General features: G+C 44.1%; 2 protein-coding genes across 4 annotated transcripts in view; both read left to right on the top strand.

Moving 5' to 3' along the window:
* The window catches only part of pald1a (phosphatase domain containing paladin 1a), a 46,529-nt gene extending 33,147 nt beyond the window's left edge, over nucleotides 1–13,382 (top strand). For all 3 annotated transcript variants that reach the window (XM_053413505.1, XM_053413504.1, XM_053413503.1), the window contains 2 exons: nucleotides 4,355–4,510; nucleotides 11,634–13,382. In XM_053413505.1, coding sequence (XP_053269480.1) covers nucleotides 4,355–4,510; nucleotides 11,634–11,783 — 306 coding nt within the window. In that variant the 3' untranslated portion in view covers nucleotides 11,784–13,382. The remainder of the gene's footprint in view (nucleotides 1–4,354; nucleotides 4,511–11,633) is intronic.
* A 5,321-nt stretch (nucleotides 13,383–18,703) lies between these two features.
* Nucleotides 18,704–20,459, top strand: part of LOC128427191 (A disintegrin and metalloproteinase with thrombospondin motifs 3) — a 44,850-nt gene continuing 43,094 nt past the window's right edge. The window contains exons 1-2 of the mRNA XM_053414291.1: nucleotides 18,704–19,371; nucleotides 19,766–20,211. Coding sequence (XP_053270266.1) covers nucleotides 19,293–19,371; nucleotides 19,766–20,211 — 525 coding nt within the window. The 5' untranslated portion in view covers nucleotides 18,704–19,292. The remainder of the gene's footprint in view (nucleotides 19,372–19,765; nucleotides 20,212–20,459) is intronic.

The following is a 20,459-nucleotide window of genomic DNA, read 5'->3' as shown; positions in this document are numbered from 1 at the left end:
CATGTAGGGCCCCCCTGCTCCCTTTCGCCTGGGCCCACTTAATCTCTTGAAACACTCTTGTCTCTTTGTATACACGCAATCTAATGACAGTGATTTGGTTATGAATTATTACCTTGAATGGTAAATTAGCATTGGATATGTACAATGAATGCTTTGATGTCACAGGACTGCGGCTTTTAATCCGAAGGGCTTGTGTTGAGGGAAAGTTAATTTCAAGGACGTTTTTTCCATCCTTGCTTCTAACAGAAGGTTGACTCTCGTGAACTTGTGTGCCGTGGCACTGCCTCCACTTTTCCTCAAAGTCTCTCTATTTCATATTGTCCTCGCTCGAAGCTCTGTGCAGCCAGCCAGCATTCCTGGACTCTCAACAATGGTATGCGGTCTGTGTTTGGGCAGCCCCCCCCCGTACCACTCAGGACCGAGCAGAGCCGAGTGGCTTCATTATTACACCTCAGCAGCTGGCTGGATAATGGTATTCACCTTTGATAATGAAGAAGGTCGGACCAGTCACCTCCTTTGTGTCTGAAAGGCCAGGCGACATAATTCTTTGTCTGCTACTTCACCAACTCAGCAGAAACTTTCCCCTTTTATTTTTAAGTTTGAAGAAAAACACATTGATTTTCAAAGGTTTAAAATTCTTTTGGCAACATGTGTTGGTTTTTTGCTCTTGTTCCAAAGTGGATTATAATTATTAGCACAGTACAGAATGGTACAAACGAATTGTAATCCGTGCAAATCCAGCGCGTTCAAGGCTGTCTCTACATGGAATGGAAGAAATTCGCTCTGCTTCTACACCACATCTTCCCCAACATTGTTTTCTGAAGGAATTTCTGAGAGTGCACGAGAGGCCGCTCAACCACACACATGGCTTAGTCGATGTTGACAGACAGAAGGCCACCGCAGAAATGGGGTTCGGCAGATTTTAGAGGTGTGAATTATGTAATCATTGCAAACTGATCTGAGTGTGTGTGAGAGCGAGAGAGAGAGAGAGAGAGAGAGCTCAGTATTCGTCTGTGGCTTGTGCAAAGATAGCTGCCAGGCTTTGGCACTGTGGACTTTCAGGCTAAGAGATGAAATGTTGAAAGACCCCTTGGGGTGCAGGGCGCAAAGGGAGATCGGGTTCACCGGCTATTTCCCTGCCTTTCCGCTGTGGTCGATGTTAACTGAGAGAGATTGAGACAAGTTAGGGGTGTGTGTGGTTCCTTTCCCCCTCTCTGCCCTGGCAGAGTTGACGGACAACAGACAGCACATCCATTGTTTGCCTAGGTAGTGGTAGTTTCTCCTCCACTCCGCTGCAGATGCTTGGAAAACTGGGATCCGACCACGGCTGTTTGGGAATGGACAGGAAACCCCCCCCCCCCCCCCCCCCCCCCCCTCTGTTGCGTCATTCAGCCCTGGAATGATCGTATTATGCTGCAATGTGCAGATTTCAAATTACCTTGAGTGCTAGCCCACCTACTCCGCAAGCTTTCATTCTGTGGCAGTCTCTGGCCTTTAATGTACTTCCCCTACATGCGATAAACTGTCAGTAGATCACCTTTGAATCTGCTTTAACCTTTAAAAAAAGACCACAACAAGTAAGTTGTTCATGCCACTGCAACTACAACAGTTTGCTGTGAGGTGTCCTTCTTACCGTGCAACGAGCTGCACTTTGTCTGAGCTGGCTCGTTACTTCCTCTTAACCCCAATATACACTTTATTCAATCAACGCTCCGCCACCCAGACACACAGCTGGATGTCAGGCCCTGTCAATTGTTGCCTGGAAGTGCAACAAGGCTCGAAGCAGTTTGGAATAGAGAAGGAAAAAAATTATATGGAGAATATGTCGACACCAATGCGTCACATTGATAAAAAACGTCCTGCTCTCACCTTAGTGCTGCTTCAGGTATACGGATGTAGTTTGACTTTTTCATTATGTATCTGTACTGGCAAATTAAAAATGAAATGTCTTTCCTTCCAACCAACAGCCCTAAAACTGGAAGGATACAAAAAATATACGTGTAGTTCAACATAGTGCTTTTAAAGTGAATCGCAGTCCATTAAACTGAAATACTGTTCATTATGGTGCAGTTGTCAGTTCAATGTTGACACAGGGGCACAGTTTGCTAATGATCCTGATTGCTTGCAGCTAGAAGCTATTCAACATTCTGCCGGTTTTTAGCAGAACTACATGTTTAGTTTTTTTCTGGAGGCAGATAGGAATAAAAGATAGTGAGATGGTGGTGTGGATCAATTGTTGCTGATGAGTCCGTCTGTCAGATTGTATGTAAAGATGGATGACACGTCTCCACTTCCTCCATCTATCCAGAAATGAAGCCAAAATATTCTGTATCTGAACGCTGCCATCTAGCGCATTTGGAGTCTAGAGTGCTGTAGCGATGTGGGGATGGGTCCGTGATATAAAGGTCCCGCTAGTACACACGCTCCACCAATCGCGAGTCAGTTTCAGGGGAAGATCATGGGACATATTAACCCTGTTTTTTATAGCAAAAAAAATACTAAACTATCTTAAGGCACTGTGAGAATGAGCACTGTGACAGAAGCCAATCCTCGGGTGAACTTGCACTTGAAGGGTGTTCTGTTGTTCCACAGTGTGGTGGAAATCAAAGTTTCAGTGGATCGATAAAAGAACGCCTCACTTCACTCTTCAATCAATTTTCCGGGCACACACCTGTCTGGAATGCAAGCGCTAACCGAGGTGGTGAAGTCTACTCCGTGTGCAGTCGCCTATTATCCAGTTTAGGCTTTTCCCCTCTAAACTGCATGATTCTCTGCAGGTCACACCGCGAAAGAACGTGCCACCCACCACAAAAATCTAATTCACAACCTGTGGGAAACACTAAATGGGCTTCCTCAGCAGATGAAAGAGGAGAAGAGATGAAATAGTACGATAGGGTCAAAGTCATGGTGACCGTACAAATCATGTTTTTGGTCTCGTTGGTCACGCAGCATCTCGGGAACGCCTTGAGTGATCTTTTTCAAATCTGGCACATGTTTTCACCTCAGGTCACGGCCGTCCCACAGAACGTGTTTTTGGCTTCTTGAACGTGATGTTCCAAGTCTGTCTCAGGGGATTTCTGAAAATTCTGACCAGTTGTCACCCGGACTCAAAGTGGAACCGATTTTACTTCATTGGTCAAGGTCTGAGTCTCCAAAGAAAATGATGTAGATTCCAAGTGCACTGGTACTTTGTGTACGTGTATGTATGTGTGTGTGTGTGTGTGTGTATTGTAATGGGCAGATCGGTCAAAGCTTTGGCCACAGGACTCAAAATGTGTTTGCTACCCAGTTTGCACTTTAGAGGACATGGACCCTTCGTTGGTGGAGCTGATGGCCTAAGGGCGACTAATATTATGACTGTGCTAAGTGTAAATAATGTCCATGCCGGCAGGGGGGAGTTGGGGATTAGGATGTAGGAGAACCACAGAGCAGGAATGAGAATGTTACATAAGCTGAAAACAACTCATCTCAGCGGCCACACACGTCTTCAAATGCCGCCTGTCACTGTACGATTAATGCAACAAAATAGGGGGGGGGGAGCTAGAGTGATTGATTGTATTGCACAATAGGACATGATTTGCTTCAAAATGAATTGGTTGTCATGTTGTTGTTATGGTGCTGGGCCATTTTATACATTAGTTAATTAGCAGCAACAGATGTCAGTGCAGTGTGCTGGAGGTTTAGGTCGTGCACTTTTCAAGGGATTTGTTTTGGGTTTAGTCTCAGGAAACACATTCATGTGTTATTTTTCTGTCAATTGCTGCACTCGAATTGAACGGAGCAATCTCACACCGTCCCCCGCTCACATTTCTTGTCTGTCCTTGTTTGTTTTCTTGCGAATAAAACATTTTCCATTATTTCCTTTTGATTTAGATGCAGATAAGCTGCTTCTCCTGAAAAGATCCATTACGGAAGACCGCAAATCACAATTGTCATCACATCTTCACTTGAGACAGAAAAACTGTTAAAAAGAATACAAATGTCTCTGGACTGAAGAAAATGGGCCTGTAATGATCAGGGCAGACCCCGTTGTGGATGTGCTGTAAATATGAAGTTTTTGCTGTTGTTGTGAACACGTCTGACCTTGAAAACCCTCTGTAGACCTATTGTGATGAATAAAATGTCAAGAAAGGCCAAGGGGATGCAAACACCCACTGCAGGAAGCAGTTAGAAACCTTTTTAACGAGTCACAGTACAAGAGAAGCAGCACATATGCCTGCCCAGTTTCTCATACTCTCTACAGTGTAAACACATTAAAAAGTGACCATGCTGCCGGCAGCTGTTGCTTTATGGGGGGAAAATGTGTTGGGCTCAATTCAAACACCAACAGAGCTTTGTTTACCTGTTTTCTTAGATTAAAAGCGGCAAGACGGAGAAGGAGTGTCAGCAGCTGCTGCTCAGGAGCCTGCAGTGCCTGGAACGCTACATTTACCTCATCCTCTTCAACACATACCTGCATCTAGAGAAGAAAGACTCTTGGCAGCGCTCCTTCTCTCTCTGGATGGAACAGGTACAGGATCTTTCTTCTTGACTTCTAGTGCTTTCTACTTGTTTTCTGTAAACCACTCTCTGTGATGAATTGTTTCACAATTCCAATTCCATCAGATGTAAGTCTAGATGGAGATAATGATGTCGATTTATGAATCCTTGAAATATATTTGGAACCAGAATGGCACTCAGTGAAGCGTGTACCTCACTGAGAAGTCATTTGTAGAAAAACGGTCGGGGCTGAAAACAAGTAGAAATATAAGAAAAGCCCCGACAGTGTTGATGGGTCAATAGTTAATGAGAAACAGGGAATGACTGACAGTGTTCACACTCAGTCAGTTCACATTGTGAACTGGTTACTATCGTTTTTATTTAGATTTTCCCTCCAGGAATTTACGAGATGGTTCAGGTTGTTGCCTGGTTCTTCACAAGGTCTCGTCTCTGTGTTTGCGTGGGTACATTAATCGTTCGGCCACCTGTGCCTCTACAGTAAAGTGGAGAATTTATGTGCATTCCAAACAAATGATCAGTCTGTATGTGGTACCCAACACAAACACACACACACACACGCTGAAATTAAAATGCACTGTATGTTGTAATATGCTAAACCCGCGTGGGGGTTAATTAGCAGTTTGGCAGGTTGTCAAACACATGTGAGGATGCCCAGTTGACGCCGCAGCACACACAACCTACATTGTGTTTTTTCCTCTTTCATATACAATTTGTTATAATTAAAAGATGTGAGGCTCAGCACAGCTTCTCAAATTAGTTGACTTCAGGCTGAATGATGACATTCTGTCGGTTGTCTAAACGTTTAAGAGAGGATGAAAGCAAAAGAGCAAGTTATAGTTTGGACTTCAGTCGGGCAATTTGACCGCCATTTTCTATTCTCATTCGCGAGCAGACAGCGTGAAGAAGCTGGAATGTTTGAAAATCACAAAATGAACATCTCTCGCATTTTTTGTCTTTATTGAGGTGGAATGAACTCCGAGAAAAACACAACGCGGAATTTCAAGATAGACTGGAACAATGGCTGTGAAAACAATTGTCACAGAACTATGTGCGGTCAATCAGTGCATTTTCCTCCTGTTATGAGTAGCAAATATATGCGGTGCATCAGAGTGACTCTAATGGCCCAGTTATGCCATGAGAAAATGTAGGTGTGCACACCGAGGCCAAGGACGCTCTGCCGTGAAGCAGGGAACAGAAAACGCATATTATCATACGAATACATCTACATAATATCTCATGGCCAGTGCCTTTGTGCTGTGTAAGCCGGCTCTGTCCTGAATTTCATCGGGGCGACAGGTAGACGGGAACTCATTTTTTAGGTTGAATTAATTGGTAAATGGAGAAATAAGAAACGGAAGCTTATCTTTGCTCTAAAAGGAAGAAGAACAAGGCCTATATGGACAGCAGCGAACCACTGCACAGAGTTAGGTTTGACTTTTAGCTCTCTTAGACTTGTAGCACATTATATAACGAGTGACCTTCTCCACTCACTGTAAGGAAGTTTAATTAACAACCAACCAGGCGGGTGCCAGAGGTTGACGTCTGGCCACATACAGTAGCTGATAATCACGCTGTATAATCACATGTGCCGGATTCTGGATGGTGGTGCCCCGGTCACTGCTGTGAAGAACCTGACACATGAATATCCTGCCTGTGGTACATGGTTAACATATGATGGAGCTGCTGGATGAACTCATCCAATTTTCCTTATTTACCGGAGGCCTGACATGAAGCTCACAGCGAGCAGAATGCACCTACAGTTGGAGCAAGCTGTTGCGCTCTCAGTGAACACGAGTGGATCTGAACTTGCACCCCGACATTATCTATAATTTCTTACTTTGCACCCTCTATCTGCTGTATACAATTGCAGTATGTGTGGTACACAGCGAGAAATAGTGTGAGTCTGGGGCTGGTAGGTGTGAGGTGATGCTTGAGAATCCTCCTTGGCCTTTATTTCAAACCCCAGGGTTTTGTGATTACATAGCATGACCATTAAGGCGGACATATGCTGTGAATGTATACAGTGTATAAACTGTATAAATACCGTTAATGGCTTTGCATCACCGAAGTGCACACTGCTCAAGTGTCAGCGTCACGTCCTGCAGCAGCAGCAGTGCTTTGTTTGTAGTGGACAGCACAGCCAAGACACTGATTGACTGACAGGCCATCTCTTCGAAGCGCACTTGAAAACTAACAATAGCACAGATGAGTGTTGAGCACGGAAAAGAAAAATATACCGTACTGCTTCCGGTAGAACTCGATTGAACGAGCCAGGCTGCGTGTGGTGAGACGGTTGCTGTCGAAAACCTTTCTCATTGACATTAGAATAAGGTGTCATCCTGAATCGATTATTCTGATGGATTTTTGATGCCACAAGCGATTCTGAAGGAGGAGAGCGAGAGCAGGGATGTTAACCCCAGCTGTGATCGCCGACGTGTCCACTTTGTTTATTTCCGACGTGCACCTTTTGCTTCACTCTGCTGCGGGTGCGTGGATCCTGTGTTGTGTTATTATTTTTATTATATTATATCAATAATAATAATACTCACTTTTTTATATAGCACCTTTTATAAACAGAACAAACTAAAAATAATAAAGTCAATAAACCAAAAAGACTGTTGATCTGTTAATCTTCATGTGAGAACACTCCCACCAAAACAATTTACTGCTTAAAGAACATTATACAACATATATATATATATATAAATATTTTGTCGCCTTGTGATATACAGTATGTGATACGTTTGACACCCCCCCCCCCCCCCCACCGCCATCAGTATTACGATGTGTTTACTGGCCCAGTTGCACCCGGATCTGGCAGCAGCCCAACCAATCCGACCCAACCAACCCAGAGGCACAATCATTAAGCCTGTCACCAGTGACCGTGGCCGGATCATCAATGACAAGCTGCAACGCCAAAGGCAGCGGTCGAGGGTCACCGCCATCACCGCTTGTGCATTTCAAGCCCTTGTTACACAACCAGCCACATCTGAACCAGTACAGTCTGCCCTGCATCCTGCACGGGCTGAGGCATGTGTGTGTCTGTGTGTGTGCATGGACTTATTTGATCTCCACGGCGTTTCCAGTTGTGCACAGCGGGAACCGGCTTCCGATCTATTTCTCTCTTTTTTGCTCCTGTTCATTCCGATTCGTAAAACTGCGGATTCGTGTGTTTGCTTTGATTTGCTGCAGAATCAAAGTTGCTAATTGCCACATAATATATATTTTCAAGTAAATATTGCCTCCTACCGCATTGTGCGCACGCTGGACAAATATTGTCCCCGGCATCATTAGTGCACGTTGCCTTGGGGCCATGTACTGAGATCAGAGCAGAGACATCAGAGGAGTTATTGGAATTGAAATCCATGTTTGCTAATCCAAAACGTGGCCCTTCACACAATGGCAGGACTTGTGTACAGCGCATACCACGGATGCCTGCAGGAGAGGTACCCTATCAGTCACTCCAGCTGTTTTGATATGTGGCACAGAGGCCTCCCTGTCCCTCTGCACCGGCCAAGTATGTGCAGCCTTTGAGATAGCAGATTGTGGGGACAACCAGCGCCTCCTCGCTACTCCGCCGCTGCACCCCCTCCGGCCGGCTAATGAGTTTTGCCGCTTGCGATTCCTTGGATGCAACATGAAATACAAATCCCTGCGTAGGTTTGTCACTGGGCGCCAACAAGTTGAAGGCTTTTTTTCTTCTTTATTTCACTTTGAATTCAGAGATGTGCCCTGAAAGATCCGATTTGTTTTGACTCTTTTATCTGTGTTTTTAACAGTATATCTTCATATCTACCTTTAAAACGGGCCAGAGTCATGGCAATATTTTCAATTTCCATTATAGATGTATCAAAATAACTAAACGAGGATTACACTTGGAAATTGCTGTGCCGATGTCTGCAGTCAGGAAAAGAGGAGGAGATGGGAAAAGATGTTGCAGTAAACAGACCTAGAGGAAAGGAGGCAAATCATGAGTAAACTATATTTGTAATATTCTAAACATACAGGCCAATTAGTGAGAAGGTGTGAGAAGTCATTCTGGAATTTTTGCCCTTCACGCATATTGAAAAGAAAGATGGATTTTAGTTGATTATTTAAAAAGAAAGAGAGTCAATATTCCTCCTCAGCGAGCCCTGAGTGTCTGTGACTGTTTCAGCCTTGTATTTAGACAGCTGGGCTGTGGAGGAGATGAGTCAGGTTAAGTCTCCTGGTGACCAGCGCGAATCCAGAGTTCCTCCTGGGATTAACGTCCACTGACTAATGGTTTCGCTGCTCCCAGTCATCCGTTCCCTTGGTAGCTTTCCAGGAAAACATCAAACATGCATGAAGTCAGTTTTTTTAACCCAATGTAAATGACATGAAAAATCATTTGTTGAGAATGAGACACCACACAAGTCGGAGCAAAGGTCTCTAAAGCTGTTTTCAGGCAGAAGCTCTGGACGATGTGCTGAAAATTGTGCTCGGACATTTTGCCGAATATTGTCGGGGTCAGACTTGACGTTGTCCGGAATGTTCAGGTGAGAGTTGGCTCCTTTAGCTGCAGGAGGCAGGATGTGAAGTATGAATTCCTCTGAGGAAAACATGTATTTGTTCATCGGCCATTGTCATCACTCTCATCATTTTAAGTTAACATCTTCCTTTGTGTCTTGTACATGGAAGATATATTTTGCGAGGGGGACTGGAAAGCAAGTTCTGCGAGATTTCTGCAGCAAACAACATTTTTTTGTTTGGAGTTCAGTGCATCTATCTATCTATTGCAACTTTTGATTTTGCACGGTCAGCGAGTAGGTAATCTAGAGGCCATGCTGTGGTGCCTTCTATTTATTCCTGCACAAAGCTGGCCAGCTAAACTATAATCACTGCAGTGGAAGGGGTATCTTGATACTATTATTTTGTTCATTGTTCCAGCATGTCTTCCCCTGAATTCAACCTGAGGGTCCGTTTATGCAGCACTTCATACAGGATGACCTCACAGCCTCAGGAGTTCAACCACAGTCATACTCTTCATTCTTCGTCTAGTTTGAAACTATGCCTCCATCAACTTATTCACCCGGATGTTTAAACATTTTCAGACTCTTTGTCTGCCCAAGGAGAGGAGGGAAAAGAGAGGTGAAGTTGGCAAAGCTTTTTCAGCCACGTTACCTCCGCTGAGTCATTCTCCGATTCCCTTCAAGGGTCAAACTTGCCAACAGCTGATGGCGCAGCATCGTTCCACACTGATTCCAAACAGCGAGACTGAACTTTCCTGCAAGCTGCGCCTCGAGGATGAGCTGCAATCCTTTAAATGGCCTGTGATGTGAAAACCAACACAGCTTACTCATCACTCTCGATCAAGAGAAATGAATAAACATGACTTTCTTAACATCCATCTGGGGCACTTTTTAATTGGTGTGTGCGATCTTGTAAAGATTCTGCGGGGCTTGTTTGTGTTTGTGTGCATCGTTTGGCTTTATGGCCAGATGTTCCTGGTTGTCCCTGGTGCTTCCCATCCGCCGCTCCGGAGCAGACCATGAGTCAGCGTGACCCAGTTTTAACTAGAACGCCGAACTATCTCCCCCGAGAGGAAGCTAATCATGTAGCTCTCTGTTCTCATTCATTCAGTAATGACTCAGAAACAGGGAATGACATGCACTGTGTCCACGTGTTGTGTCAATGCCCCTTTACAGCACTTCAATAAAATACTGATGGCTGGGTTTTAGGTTTTAGGTTAATTTGTGCCTCCTGTGACTGTTCACCACGAAAAAAGAGGCTCACACATTATGTCAATTTACAATTGCATCATATTTCTATGTTGCACTGTTATCCAAAGCATTTCTAAAAGTCTCCTCCCATGCACCTATTCGCTCACAGCCCAGTGTCATGCTCGAGAACACTTGTGCACAGGAGCAGCCAGAGATCGAACCCTCAACCCTCTGATCAGCTGCCCCTTCAGTTCTTCATGTTTTGGCACAGGCTCTGTTATTCATACTAAACAATACGCTCTACAATATGAAACTCCTGTGGGATGATGCGCTTGATTCCTTTCATACTTTCTGCAGCACATGGTGAGAAATTCTTGCGGCCGCTGTGCAATTTGGAAATTTTTTCCTTTTTCCTCCACCAAACTTTCTGCTGTAGTAAGTAAGTGGTGGATTAAGATTTTACACATAAAACACACACAGCTTATAAAAAAAAACATCTGCCTCAGTAAAACCTGCTGTTACGTAAGAAACGTGGCCAATATATTACGGGAAAGTGGGATTTTACAGTGTAGTTCTTCACTGAAATATTGATTGAATTGCCATTTTGAGACATCAGGACCAATCAGTTTAATTCACAATAAATGAAATGATTGGCTGACGTATGTATTGGACGGATATGTTAATTGTATCCTGCTCAAAGTTGCTTTTCCAGGATTACCAACCCTAGCTTTAACTAATCGATCGAGTCTTTTACAAAGGATAAATTCTAATATTTGGTTGTTCGAGGTTCTCAGATGTGATGATTTACCAATTTTCTGTCCTGGTAAATGGAACGCTTTGGGATTATGGATTTGGTCGGAAAACACAATTAATTCCACATCTCCTTCTACACTGTGTCCCTTGTAATAAGCATGTTGCTCTGTTCTCTGACATTTTATTGATAAAACAATTTCTTTTATTAATTGAAAAAAAGTTTTGCTCCTTGTTTACCACTTAGATGAGACACATTTTATAGACGAAGAATTTTATTCTGAAGAATAGTTTTAATTTTCAAAACACTAGCTCCTACACTTCCCACAATGCAACTTAGCAGCTTTTTTCTATTCATAAGACCCTCCTTTCTTAACATACGCTCTCTGCCACTTTAAGTTAACTGGTTATTCCAGGGTTTTTTCTTTGTAATATAATGTTTTACATTGTGGTGTTGGTATTTTTATACAAGTGGAATATTTGAATACTTCTCCCACCACTTCCTGTTGAGTCCAAACCCTCAGCAGACTCTTATTGTTCCAGTGCGACAGCTGCAAGTGTCGGAAAACCATCAGATAACATGTTTCAACCCGGAAAAAGTGGCACTCGAAGCACTCGTGTGGTCATGATGGATCAATTAAAAAAGAAAACTTGGCCGTCTATGTTGCATTTTCATTAACATCTCGTGTATTTCCGTGGTAGGTGGCTGCCAGGGCCGGAGTTTATGACATCCTCAACCAGCTGGCCTTCTCCGAGTTCGAGAACCCGAGGGACTCGCAGCTGGCCCGGCTGCGCTGCCGCTGGCAACGGCAAAACATTCACTCACTTCCTTTCCGAGGGGAGTTCATCTGAGAGAGGATCACTGCGAAGGCACCAGAGCAGCACTGTGCTTTTCAGAATAAAAGACATTTTTACAGTCACATTGTCACAACTTCTATATTTACCCCTGTGTCAATGCATATCTTCATTTCATCTATTGTTTGTTTTGCTGTTCCATTCTTGTTAAGTGTTTTTAGACTGTTACTTTTAGTAGTCGATATTTGTGCCTTTTTTCAATGCTAGATCATAGACTTGACTAATATTTATGTCACTTTTTTCAAATCGACTTTAAAATGAGTTTGTTTTTTCCACACGTTTGAAGGCGAGAGGGCCTTTTTGAACTTCTGTTTTACTGGGACAACAGATTAAGTTGTTTTGGAGGACAGGAGCAAGTTCCGTATGTCACAACTGCTTTTTGTGGTCTGATATCTTTCTTGTACCCTGTTCTCTTCTTTGTCCGACCTGATTTCAAATATGTTTTCAAGACAACCACTCTGTGTACATACGAACAGTTGTTTTTCGTGTCCTTGAGTTTGTTTTGTCCCAGTAAGACAACAGTAATGAGTCAGTCTGTTGTTCCTGTTTATTTGATTTCTCATGTGTCAGGTACTAACAATGCAGCATGGCAGGAATCTTTTATGTAAGTTTGATTCTTCTTTAAAGCTGTAAATGTGTTGTTTCTATTCACAGTGCTACCTGAACAGATTATTACATCATTTTCTGAGATTCCTTTCAAGTCATATCCTTCCTACATTAAATTCTACATTACCCACGATGCAACCTGACCGCTCACAGCTCTGTGAGACATTCAGGTGCTCACTAGTGCTCCCAAAAACCTGCAATCAAACTTGATGTGTAAAAAAACTAGCGGAGTTATTTTTTTAATCAGCCTGGCTCTCGCAGACATTACTTCTGTAAATGGCTTCATTTTCTGGGACATAACCGATGAGTCAGCTTGAATCAAATTATACATCTGACTAAAAATGAATAGTTGCAAAAGGTCAAGGCTCCAAATACCTGACTTAAAGAAAAGAGTTGGTGTTAAAATTGATGATTACGTGATAAAGTTACCCTTTATGAAAAGGGTATATGAAGGCAAAGCTGCATGATTAACTGTACAGGACAATATATTGTTATATTGTCATTGTATTGTCAGACAAGCAAGGCAGCGGGAGGAACATTGCTTTTATTTCACACGTGCCAGTTTTTTTTACTGGGCAGCATTTCTTTTTTACATGTCCTAACTTTTCTATATTTTTTTTTTTATAATTGTTTGTTCTGCTAGCAACTTGTAGCTTCACATCTGCTGTACAAACAGAATGAATCCTGCCTTAAAACCAGAAGCCATTCAGATTTCTTAATTTCATCACATCATTTTCACTGTACATAACTGATCCCGACTAATTGAGCAAAAAAGATTCTGATGATTTTTAAATGTTTTATAGACTCATGTGCAGGTTGTATTAACACCTTAATGTCTTAGCTATGCTCTTAATTTAACTTTTTTGTTTTTTTTTCAAACAGAGGAACTCAACTCAATGTTTAATCTTTTATTCCCTGTATCTGGTGTTTTTTTCTTCCGATTTTGGGGGCAGGGGGGGTTCAAATAAAATAATTTGAATAGTTTTACCAGCCCGTGTCTGCTTTTGGTATCATTTCACTTTATAAGGAGGAAAATAAAACAGATCCATCTGTGTCAAGGATTTGGATTTTGAAGTGTGGGCGGGTCGACTGTGGATATTTTGCACACAGGCCTCCCCTGTGCACTGTTTCATTGAAGTTTCCGATCCAGCGACCGAGCCAAAATAATTGTCTCTTCCCTCCTCGGCTTCCTTTCTTTTCCCTCCTTATCTCCACATCTTGTCTTTTTGCTCCACTGCTGAGGAGCGCTCGCATATCTGGACGCTCTCGCTGTCTCGGAGAGCGGAGGAGTTTATGAACATCAGGCAGCTTACACTTGCACCCAAAACAGATAATTCATTGTTGGGGCCGAGATCTTCACGTGTTCCATGCGGAGTAATAAAGAGCTTAGGCAGATCAAACGACTAATCTGAGTTGCCTTTTGATGTGGACAGGTAACGTCTTAATTAAAAAGAGAAAGAAGGTCACTCTTGTCAAGAATGGCGGCCTGTGTGGGGATTAAAACCCACCGGCGGGGGGACATCAGTGAAGCTCACTTGGCTTCGGCGGCCCCGCTTTGAAAGGCTGATATCCCAGATCACTTCCCGTCTTGTAAGTGCACAGCAGGCTTATCTCGAGGAGCGCGGAAGTTGTTAGGATTTTATCACACCACGGCCTATCCTGGATTATTGTAAATGGAAACCAAGTGGTCCGGATTGAAACAGACCTTTTTGTAGTTAGCTGCACTTGTTTCCTTTCGGCATCGTCTCGGTTTATGAGCGGCTTTATCTGTCGCTTTTTACGGGGCTGACGGTGCCTGTGAGATATGTTAGGTCAATTCACGTGCATGTGTGTTTGTGAATTTCTCCCAACTCCACCGACGTAGACAAATCGGTTAAAACAACATGCGGATATGGAGACGGGCTATTCAGTTGCAGCATGTGGCCAACTTGACTCCGGGTCAAGATAAGCCCAGGACATGAGGACCATGCTTGGATGATATAGCGGCCCCTCGCCTTTGAAATCCCTTCCAAGCTCGCAGAGATACTCCCCAATGTGAAACTCAAGCTAGCGGTTCTGAAGGATCCCGAGATTACGGCGGACAAAGAGCGGCATTGAGAGGTGAGCGCCGAGAGGGGATGTAATGAACTTCATGTGAAAAGCTTCCCTCTGCAGATGAGAGAGAGAGAGAGAGAGAGAGCTGCTCTGGGGAGACGGCACGGTGCCGGAGTCGGGGGGGGGGGGGGTCTGGATAAAAGCAGCATTACAGACACCTCCTAGACTTACGTGTGCTCTCAGCCCTCTCGGGGATTTGATCAATAATAGCAAGATGGTGAAAGGGATTTGTAGGAATCTTCAGCGAACCTGTGTTGGAACGGAAGCGTGGACCTTCATTTACCAGGGGAAGTAAGACACAATCTCTAATGGGCCAGGTATTACACACTCCACTGAGCAAGGTAATGAAAAGTCTCTGCAGGCAGGATAAAAAAGAAACTGATTGATCTAATAGAGAACTTTTAACTGCTCCCCCACCCCCCCAAAAAGTGGATCACTTGGAAAACGTCCCATCAATTTAAGTGTTTTTATTTTAAGATGAAGTCCTGAAGTGGATGATTAATAAATCCTACATTCTTCATTCAACAGGACATTAGGATCAGAGACCTAAACTCTGAGTGTGAATGGGTTTCTGCTAAATACTCATTGTGACAGTTGATTTACAGATGGAGACCATGATGTTTTGGATGGATTGACAGTGCTCGATATCCAAATTCTGATCCACAGTTCTTAAACTGAGGTATTAACAACAAAACAACAGTCAATGTTTTAAGTATTTATACAATCAGATGACACCACGATCCACAATCCACTATCGGGATCCACAACCACTATCCCCAATGATCCGCTATCACGATCTCTGATTCGTGATCCACCATCATGAGCTATGGTCCATGATCAGAATCTACGATCCACCAGCATGCGGTGCAGTGGTCCTGGATCTGCAAATCATAAAACCCATGGAAGAAGTCAAGTCAGTAAAATGTCCGGTGTCTTGTGTTGTTTTCTTTTACAGCAACTACATGACACACGCTTGATTTGACCCTTTGGAAAAATACTTGTCTTTGCTTTCTTGCCGGGAGCTTGATGAGAAAATTGAAGCAACCCTGGTTCCTGTTGAGTTGATGTGAAGCCAGAGTCATTAGGAGACATTATCTTTGCTTAGCATAAAGGGCGGAAGCGGAGTGGGGGGTGTGGGGGGGGGGGGGGGGGGGGGTTGCAAAGTGTAAGACCAACAATTTGAAGGATGAATATGTCAAGTGGCTTCTAATAAGCCACTTGACAGCCTCACGGTGATGGCAGGACTGACTCTCAGCAAGAAAGCAGAAAAATCACCTTGAACAAAAACGCTGAACCGATCCATTAACTCTCCGCTCAATACAATAAACATTTAATGAAAAGGCGCTGAGTCATTCTCTGAGATAAACACTGATTAAACAATCCTCTTTGGTGGAAGCGACAAAGTAAAACCTTGAATACCACAAATACAACGTGACACGTACACACACACCGCTGCAGAAGTACATTTTGTTAAGGGAGGTCAAGTGAGACTCATCATGTCTGACTGGGGTCATAACTCAGGACTCATTCTGAAAGCCTTCCCTGCATTTACACAGCGCAGAGCACCATAATAACAACCCCTCCAAGTCGCTGCTTTGTAACTTGGCAGACGCTGGAGCCGCTCTTCCCTCAAGCTGCCGGGCAGACGAGCAGCTGCTTTGCATCTCCCTGCATCTCCGAGATGAAAAGTCGCATATTTTCCCAGCACGCTGGCATGGCTAGACCACATTACAGCACACACTGAGGCATCCGCAGGCCTGCACACTGTACTGTAATGTCTCCCCGCTGCTGGAGACACAGGGGAAGGAGCTTTACTCTCTGCAGCTTCACCCCCTCACAGGCTGGACTAACTACTGTTCGGCAGATTACAACGTGTCACTGTGATTCACAAAGCGAAACCCCCCCTTGTCTCTGTGAAGCACGAGACTGGTAGAGAACAAAGAGTTTAATATTTTTCGCTTATTTATACGTCAATAAATCACATTTCTGACTTTAGGGTGGGAACATCTGCGGCTGGTTCTCGAGACGCTCGGTAGCCGAGTCCGACCCGGAGCGAGGGCCCGTTTGAGTCTTTGCTCCTCAGGACAGAGTGTTCTAATGCGAGCGCTGTAGTAGAAAATTGTTCTGGTGTGTGGACTCAACCACAGACTGTGAGTGGAGCTATTCATTTCAGAGGGGGAAAAAACAAGGCTTCTAATTGAATACTATATTGTGGAATTTCATCCTGGCCTTTCTCGACGCACGTGAAAACAACTCCAAACAGTATGGATGGAAAAAGAGCATAAAACTTCTTACAAGGCAGTTAATGGTTTCCATCTCTTAATGCTGTGGTTAACTTTCCATCGCTTATTAATGCACAGCTCTGGATCACAGGCCAGAGCTCTTGTTGGCGCCCCTGTTGGGGGGGGGGGGGGGGGGGGGGCGACTGCATAAAACCCACACCTGCTCCACATTGACCATCCTGGGAGCGTGGAGGTAATTAACCCCAGAGTGAGAGTGTAGGCCCCGCATGGAGGAGCGAGGGAGGGGTGGGGGTGGAGGGGGGCTCGTCCAGACAAAGTCCAGGAACTGTGGCAGGAAGAGAAGGTCCAGTCTAGACACCTTTTTTCTCCGAAAAGTACCTGAAAGTCAAAACTCATTCCAACCCAACCCCCACTCCTCTTCCTCCGAGAGAAAGGATTCCAGAAGTTGTTGGTTCAGTTGCTGCGTGGTCATGTCTGACTAAGTCTGGGACTCCAGCAGGGTGAGCTGGGGGCCAAAACGGAAAAAAAAGAAATCCCCGTCTCTATAGCAGTCATCCAAAGTTTTAACAGGCTGTCATGGCTCTGATGAAATCCACTGTACGAGGTTTTCACACCTTCTAAGTCTGTAATGACCGCGTTGGGTTTGTTCCCTTTCTCCGAATGGAACATATGCTCACAGTGACATCTGCAGGATTAGGCCAGATTATGAAGAACGTGAGACACAGGTCGTTAAATGGGATAATGCAACGGATGGTGTTGAGACCAGGATTCTATCCAAGAGACACGTAATCTGATTTAATCCCTGCAGCCAATGATGGTTTCAGTTTTAAAAGGCACATTTGCTCTCAACTTTGACTTTGCATTGACTAAATCTGGCTCTATATTTAAGGGGTAGGCTCACTTTTTCAAGGAGGGAAAATACTTGTACACTGAAAAGGGATTTGGTCCCTGTCCTCCTGTCCGTGCTATAAGGACAGAAATCATTGATTGTTGTGACGTCGGAAAAACTGGGATGTTGTATCACTGTTTTGGTCCAGAAACGAAAAAGTTCAGAAATGACCTGTTGTGTTCAAGTGGACAACGATTGGGATCTGAAGTGTAAGAGCTGAATCCACGTTTCAAGAAATGGACAGTTGTCGGTTTCATTTTGCTTTTCATTTAACGTACTTTAAGTCCTTTCTTAAAATGATGTTTAAAGGGACACAGAGTCTTTGCAGTCAGGACCCTGGAGCTCTGGATTTACCTGCAGGAGGAAATGAGGCAGGCAGAGTCAGAGCCATCTTTTTATTCCCTTTTTAAAACCCACTTCACCCGGAAAACCATTCCTAATTTTATCCAAGTTGTTTGTCAACCTCAATTCGTTTGTCATACTGGTAGAAGAAACCCAGAACGTATTTCCACCAGACAGCCCTTCTTGATTAAACCTGACTTTTTAGCCTTTTTTAATAAATGATAAGTGAATGTTCCTCAAATTGCACAACTGTCCTTTTGTTTTGATTTGTTAAGTTGTTCACGGTCTTTTGTGCTGCATAAATAAAGTTTATTATTGTTATTATTCATTATAATTTTATAGGGAAGCCTTTTAATCCCTACATTTAAAGTGGTTCTAACTGATGTTGTTTATAACATTGTCTTCTATGTTATCATGTCTTATTTTTGTTCTGGGTTGTTTTAGTCCCATGTGTAAACCACTTTGTACCCGTGTAAGTGAAATTCGAATAACTTTTATTATTCTATTATTGTTATTTTTGCCTATGTGAACCACTATAGATTATTGAACTGAATATTGGATTTGGAATTTTTGGTTGTTGTTGCAGGAAATCATGACTCAACCACTTTTCTTTGTTGAAAAAGAGAAACTCTTGGTTTTAATACGTGGTCGTCTCGACGGGAGAAGGAGCTCCCACTGTTGGCGACCAGTGGCTTCAAGTTGAGCTGCAAGTTGTGTGAAGTCCCGCAGCCGAACCACTGGTGCGTAATGGCGCACGACTGGACGGCAGATGTTTCACCAGCGGGACACTCTGTCTCTGCTCCCTTTATCTGAAGCCCTCTGACTTTTCCCCTCCGCTGCGTGGACGTGCGTTAACTTGCTCTCAAAGAAGTGGACGGAAAAGTAGAGGAAGGAGCAGGAGGAGGAGGAGGAGGAGGAGGAGAAGAAGAAGAAGAAGAAGAGGAAGAAAACTGGGCTCACTCTCCAAACCGTCCCGGCTTTTGTACCGGGGGAGTTGTCGTCATCAGCGCTCAGATATCTCCCCCCACTCTCGGCTCCCTAAATGGATGGGGCAGTCTTGGTCTATGTAGTTCAGCAGCACAGGCCGTGAAGGCTGGAAGCAACTTGTGAATAGATCCGTCAGTTTGGCGTCTGGAGGGAAACGCACAGAAATGCGCGTTGCTGCAGTTGAACTCTGAGGACTTTTCTATCCTGCACTTTCTGCCCAGTGTGTGTGTGTGTGTGTCCTTGTGTGTGTGTGTGTGTTTCCTTTTTCTCCTCCTCTGCTCAAAGTTTACAACAGACAGGAAAAGTCAGCGCTGAAGTGGCAGCTCTCACTCTGCAGCCCTCGCTATGGATTGGATGTATTTATTCATGCGCTTTTCACTCACTCAACTATTTTTGGAACATATTTTCGCTGCAGAAACTGATGGTAGGTTGTCTGCTCATTTTCTTCTCTTTTAAAAAAAAAAGCTGTGCTCCGGCTGATACAATGTGAAGCCTGAATGTGGTTGAATAATGATTTTTAGAAAAAAAGAGGATGACCTATTTCTTATTGCTAGTTCAATGTAGAGAGTTTGACAGCCCTGTTTTTGTGGAGGAGCAATTTCAATTCAATGTGTTGAGCTACTGGATAACTTTTTTTTACCGACTAAAGTTTTATAAAGAGAGGATTCCTTTTAATATATTTTACAAATCAAGTTCAGTTCTCTTCTTTCAGTCTTTGATTATTCATCTTACCTTACTTTATAGTTTGTTTTCTTCCTTTCCTTGCTCGCCATGGATCTGTGAATTTGTTTCTCACTTGACACTATCTCTCCCAGCAGAACAACTCTCTGGGAAGTTAAGTGAATACGGTCTCATCGTGCCCTTCAGCACAGACTCCCACGGCCGGTACATCTCTCACGTGGTCTCTGCTGGAAGTGGAAGTAAAGGTGATGGTGGTTCCGCTGCTGGTGCTGCTGCCGCCGGTCCCTCAGACCCCGGCAGCAAGAGGAGGGTGGCCCGTGGTGCCCCCGAGACACCCTCGGTCACCTCCTCCTCCTCCTCCTCCTCGTCTCAGCACTTGTTTTTCAATGTCACTGTGTTTGGGAAGGAACTGCACCTCCGCCTGAGGGCCAACAGGAGGCTGGTGGCCCCGGGGGCTTTCGTGGAATGGCAGGAGGACTATGAGGAAAAGGCCAAGGAACGTATCCACAGGAACTGTGTTTTCACTGGGGATGTGAGCGATATGCCGGAGGCTACGGTGGCTATCAGCAACTGTGACGGACTGGTAAGTCCCCAATGACCTCTTGACACCAATGGAGAGAGATATGGAAGGAGGAAAGATGCTTTTTCTGTCTTTGGCCCATTGGCAGACAGAATGTGGGGGTGTTGTGGATTGGCTTGCATCATATTCATTTGTTTTAAGAATTTCTGACCTAAGTTTCCATGTGCATCCAAAGACACACATGCAACCATCTCAACCACTCTCCATCTGTAATCCACAGTTCACGCATCAAACAATCAACCCTGTGTAGT

Source organism: Pleuronectes platessa, chromosome 21, assembly GCF_947347685.1.
Source record: "Pleuronectes platessa chromosome 21, fPlePla1.1, whole genome shotgun sequence".
Classification (NCBI taxonomy): domain Eukaryota; kingdom Metazoa; phylum Chordata; class Actinopteri; order Pleuronectiformes; family Pleuronectidae; genus Pleuronectes; species Pleuronectes platessa.
This window is presented reverse-complemented; position numbering and strand designations above follow the sequence as displayed.